Source organism: Parasteatoda tepidariorum, chromosome 4, assembly GCF_043381705.1.
Source record: "Parasteatoda tepidariorum isolate YZ-2023 chromosome 4, CAS_Ptep_4.0, whole genome shotgun sequence".
Taxonomy (NCBI): Eukaryota; Metazoa; Arthropoda; class Arachnida; order Araneae; family Theridiidae; genus Parasteatoda; species Parasteatoda tepidariorum.
In genome coordinates this window covers 99,907,536-99,913,693 of record NC_092207.1, presented here as the reverse complement: position 1 = coordinate 99,913,693, position 6,158 = coordinate 99,907,536, and the positions used below count along the sequence as shown (strand labels likewise).

The window sequence follows — 6,158 nt, the reverse complement described above, 5'->3', positions numbered from 1 at the left end:
TATTTTAATGAATCTAAAGTTTGTCACTGTTAGTGATGCGTCTAAATAATATCTGCACCTCTTTGTTAATACCAGATCACACACAAAACACCGGAATAGATTTTTTTTTCAATATTGTTGAACATCATTCATGTATTCATTTTAGTTTAAACTTTTATGAAACACTTTACAAACGAATGCAAAAATTTAAATGATTTTGACCTTCCTATAATATTCCCTTTATTCCAAAGTGCGAAATTCGTAAATATTTATAATATTCCATCAAAAAACCAGAGTTCTTTTGGCGGTGAATCGCTTGGGTGAATTTGGCGACGTTTTTTAATGAATAACTTTTCACTCCGATTCCTTTTCATTAGCTTTCTCTAACTTCTAAAGCTCAGAAGTTAAACGTTATGGTTATGATAAACTCCTTCTTTTCCATCTCTTAGAAATGACAAGCGCCGGTAAACGGTTACAGAACAGTTAATGGATTATGGAAAGTAATCTGAATTATGGATACAACGCTTTTATCTTTTATTCCTTCTGTATTTTCCCTTCTTGCACTCCTATATATATTTTCAGATAATAGTTTTGTGCCCCCTATAACTATTGGAATTGATTTGGAATATGATTACATAGTTGGTAAGTCCATTCTATTTTTTTTTTCACGCAATATATTAAGAAATATTTATTACCTTATAGATTTTTAATTTTATACTTTAATTAAAAAAACTTGATGATGAAAATGAAACCGAATTGTTTTAATCACGGCTATAGCGAGCGATAGATTTATGGCGGGTTATGGATTATGCAAAATAACCCGACTCGAATTCGTTTTAAGGCCAACTAATGGATCATAAGAAAAAATTAAATAACAAATGATAATACCTTACCAGGGTGCGTAGCATTTTTAAAAAGTGCCTAAAGGTGATTATTTTTTATATAAGTTTTTTCAAAGCCCTTAAAAGCGCTTTTTTTATTGGTGGATTGTTAAAAGTGCTTAATTTTTTATCTTTCAAAAGGAGATTTTTTCTTTGCAGTTTCGATTGTCGTCATAAATTACAAAAAAGCATGATTTTCATAATTTTTTCTGCAATATTTATCAGAAACTAGTTATTTTATAATGACTATGTAATGTTTTGAAGATGTTTTTAAATTTTGTAGATTTTATGTTTAAAAATTAAGAACTTTAAACAATAGAAATAAAAAAAAATTATTACTGCATATATCTTAACTATAAATTTTTTTTTTTCGAAAAGTGATTAAAAATATTTTTGAGTACTTAAAAAGTGCTTAAAAGGTGCTTATTTTTTCTTGAAAAATCTGATTACGCATCCTGCTTACAATAAACTTTCATACACCGAAATATGATTGTATAAGGAACGAAAACATGCAAAAGAAAAAATGCTTTTATGAGAGATGATCCCTATTTTTGGTAAATCTTGTTTAATAGTACAGAATAAAATTTGTGGAAAATCTTTATCAACGTACGTATACTTTAAAGTACGTAATATACTAGAAAACTGATTTGAAACTTTTTAAATTTTAAAGATATTCAAATCAAGCTTTTTTTTTATTAGTTCTAAAAGACGATATATGCTACAAAATTAAGAAAAACAAATTAAAATTTTTCCAGCTCATACGCACTATAAAAGACAATTACTTACATATTACGCAGTTTTCAACGAATTCTTTTCAAATTTCAAAACAAAAAATTTTTATTTAATTTTAAACTGCTCTAAACATTTTATGGAATATTTTTAAGGTTGTAGCGAGAAAAAAAAACATAAAACAAAGAAGTTTATTTTTTTATAAAAGTGTGCTTATCTCTATAAATATTAAACCTATGCTTACGAAATTTTGTGCGATTACTACATATAATAACCAAAATAATTGTTACATTTTTTAGCATAGGGTGTTCAAAAACATTATTTTCCGTTTGTAATTGATTATCGGTCTCTTAAACCTCTAAAAAGCTTTAAATGTCATTGATAAGTATGATAAATCGCATGATCTAATTTATTCACCCCCTGTATACATACATACAGGATGTGAAAAACGTTTGTAAACTGTGAAATAGTCACATTCAATACTTTTTAAAAGTTATGCAAACATACCAAAGTGAATTCTATCACCCCCAGGCCCTAGGGAACAACTTTCAAATCTTAAGTGTGAAGCCCCCTACTTTTTTACTACAGCTTCGGATTCTCCGGGGGAAAAATTAATTCATTTGAGTTGCAGGTTTATGCATTTTGCCTTACGGATGATGCTGTAACCGAGGAAAATAAAATAGGGAAAAAGCTGTGATCCATCAACTCGAGACCCATCGGATCAAGAAGATAAAAATAGACACGTTGAAAAAAAATTTATAGATTTGTTTTTTAAAACAAATACCGAATTTTTTTTTTCTATTGGATGGGTCACGAGTAACCACCATTTTAAATAATTTATATCCTTTTTAATTTTTTTGTCACTTATGAAGCAAAAGTCAGAAATCTAACCTCAAGTAGGTTTACTTTCATCTGGAGAATCCGAATCTGTAATAAAAATGAGTGGCTCATATTTAAGATTTCAAAGCTGCCTCCTCTCCACTCGCGGGACTGGGGTTGAAAGATCGAGATTAGTATCATTGGATAGCTTTTAAAGTTTCACTTACCGATCTGATCTGTATTCCTCTAGATTTATGATCTAGATTATAAACTTTTTTTACACCCTGTATAGTTGAAAAAAAATACATAACTTTGCTACAAACTATTATTATTATTATTATTATTGCACTTAGTGTTTGTAAATAATGAACTTAGGGACAAATAATGCACTGGGCATAACACTGATTTTCATGCAATTTGCAACACATTTGGAAACATTATTAAAACATGCAATTAATTTCTTTTTAATTTGGCTGAAAAAGTTTTAATAACTGATCAACTCTACTCCTAACAAACATATGTAAGGAGAATCATTTATGTGTTCTAAATTACATGTCAATGGAACTTACACATTTCAAATTACCTCTTTTTTTTTAATAAAAAAAGGAGAAAAAAATTGTAAAAAATAAAAAAATTGTGGTCTCCGCAAGGGAATCACAAATAACCCATTGACAAAATGGTTGTTGTCGAATTTTTTGTGGAAAGGTAACTTTATTGTGTTTTCATCTTGGACATCTTTAACTGTTAATCCTGAACTGCTCGGTACTTCATTTCGCAGACATATTTGAATGCAGCTCAGACACATTCTGTGTAAATTCTTTTGATGACTGAATAGACATTGAGCATCCAATCAAGATCAATATTAACATTTTCGGATGGGTACAATGGTGTTTGTAGGAAATTGTCAGCTGCATATTGCACCCGTTCGGATTCACAAGTTCATACATGAAATATGATTTGAAAACTAGGCTTTTTTTCAATTTTACATGAACTGTGAATGAATCATTTATGTTGAGTGGAAGACAGTCTATGGTCTTGTGCAAGTCTTTGGGTACGTTGACAATGGATCCTTTTATCCCTAACTGGTGATCAACACCCAGTTCTCGTATTTGCATGAAAGGGGTACGCAGAGACGCCATTCGCTCTTCGGTAGGGTTTAATTCTCTCAACCACTTAAGTACTATTGTGAGGGACGGGCTTCACGCATGCGTTTGCGAACGGAATCCTTTCGTTCTTACGTTTGTGTGTAACGCTTAAGGTATTCCCGTCTACGTTCTTTGGCTTTTTTTTTTTTTTTTTTTTTTTTTTTTTTTTTTTTTTTTTTTTTTTTTTTTTTTTTTNTTTTTTTTTTTTTTTTTTTTTTTTTTTTTTTTTCTTTTTTTTTTTTTGTTGCTTCATCTCTAACTTTTGAGAACAGTTTGAACCTTCTTTATAAGCGATATTCTCCTGAATTAGTACTTAAAACGATCCAGTTTGAACAGTAGGTTAGAATTTCTGATTCTTAATTAAAACAAGAAAAGCAAAAATATCGTTCAAATGATGAAATTCTCTTTTATTCACAACTCAAGAAGTAGTTATGGGATTTCTCTGGTCCCATATCTCAAAAATAAACTCACCCACTTAATGCATAACAAAATTAAAAGTGAAAAAATGAATTCTAAAAAAATTATCAATCAGCTGCTGTCGCCATCGCAACGCATGCAATGACGACGCGTGTGCACTGCTGACTATTACTCTTGATTATAGTAGTTGAAAAGTGCGAAGCCGCTAACTAATCCAAACCAAGACCCATTTTACCAATGGATAGTAAAACTTTTTTTTTTTTTAGTCTAACAATGCAGAAATGGTTTATCGCAATTGTCATAACTTTTGAGACTGAAACAAAATTCAAGTAGTTCACATAAAAATGGTTTCCTTTATGTTATACTAGCTGAACACACGTTTTTGGTAGAGGGTGAAAACAGGAAGTAAAGTAATCAACAAAGCTAGCGCTAGGAACTTTAAATTATTAGCCAAATATCAAAAGTATTAGACGAATTTCAAAATTCTTAATCAAAGACAAATTTTATCAATTTTTGTATGTGTCAAACCAAAATACAAATTTATTTTAAGATGAACTATTTTTTTTAAAAATAGAAATTCAAATCAAAAGTCATTTTAGGGTTGGGGGGAGAGAATATAAATGAACGTAAAAGGTTGTTTATCGTCTTTGAAGAAAAGAAATAGTTTAAGGTTAATTTTTGATAATTTCTTAGACTTAAACTAAAACATAAACATGAGGGATTTTTTTTTTTTTTTTTTTTTTTTTTTTTTTTTTTTTTTAAGATTCCGACTATTTTTTCGATTAATATTTTTCATTTTAAATCATTCGTTCCCTTCTTTAAGTCTTGTATTTTTAAATTTTTTTACTATCTCACTTATTTTTGCTGTCACAATCGTAATTATTCAGAAAAAAAAGGATGATAGTAGAAGAGGAGTTATTTAAATCATTTAATTCTACTTTATTTTCTGTTTTATAGATTTTTATACTACTCACAGAGATTTTTTTGATCGAAATTTCGGCGGAGGATGAACACGTTCATTGCCAGCAGAGTGGCGGTGGTTATGTGTCATTTAAGAGTGGTAATTTATAAAGATAAAATTAAAGTTTAATTTTTTTATTTTAGCAACCGTTCCAGTTTTTACAATTATTTTATTTAAATAAACAGCATATGAAAACAAATTTTTTGTAACAAATAGTTGACAGATAATAGGCATCTTGGCTTCTACTTAATCTCTTTTACTGACAACTACAGGAAAAATTTCGCTCCTCGATATCGTGTGATCCGGCAACGAACCGGCTCACCTGTATTTTACGGTACTTCTTTTCATACTTACATCATCTCCCTTGTTGCTTTACATTACCTGGAGAACTTTATATAATTCTAATTGGTTATGCGACGTTTCTAACAGATATTATTGTAATCGAACAAGAAATACATTTCTTCAGAAAAATGCATTTTGGCGTCATTTTCAAAATCGAGGTGAATATATATATTTTCTTTCACAGCAGAAAAAATCATTCATCCATAATTTCACCAAAGTACACTATATTTGTCCGAATTTACGATTCTATCGCAATTGGCGAGGTGGCGAATGATCAGTATGGATCGAACGCTACGAAATGATGTGCAAAGACATCATTTGGCAGCGTTGTTCCAGCACAAAATGGAGCTAGAATAATTAATTAATTAATTTATTTATTTATTATTATTTTATCTATTTATTTGCCCTTCCTGTTGGCTGTACGTTGTTAGATTAAGCAGAACACTTTTTCAGTAGTTCCTCCTAACTGTATAAATATTGACTGTATTCAGTATAATTTGACCTGATGCTCTTGATTGAGGACAACTCGTGATAGTCAAAATTCAACACAATCAAGAGATTTTCTTTTGTTTTTATCCGTTTAGTAGGGACCGTAGAAAACTTCACAGTATGTTTTAAAACTGCATAGTAATGGTGTAGTTTTAATGGGAACCCAATATGCTAATATATTACTTTGTACCCCGGCAGCCGAAAACCTCCAACGGGCGCTGCAGATTACTACAACATGTGTAGATTATTTTTCAGTAAAGTTTTCTTTTTGCTTTTAAAAAGCAAATGAACATATGGGGGAGGGATTACTAAACATGTCTCTAATAATAATTCAAGCGCTGATTTTTTTTTTTTTTTTTTTTTTTTTTTTTTTTTTTTTTTTTTTTTTTTTTTTTT

At 29.6% G+C, this 6,158-nt stretch overlaps 1 protein-coding gene across 1 annotated transcript in view; it reads left to right on the top strand.

The window, feature by feature from the left end:
* Positions 1-379: 379 nt before the first annotated feature.
* The window catches only part of LOC107451282 (glucose dehydrogenase [FAD, quinone]), a 37,772-nt gene continuing 31,993 nt past the window's right edge, over positions 380-6,158 (top strand). The window contains exon 1 of the mRNA XM_071180252.1: positions 380-621. Within this exon, the coding sequence (XP_071036353.1) occupies positions 492-621 (130 nt within the window). The 5' untranslated portion in view covers positions 380-491. The remainder of the gene's footprint in view (positions 622-6,158) is intronic.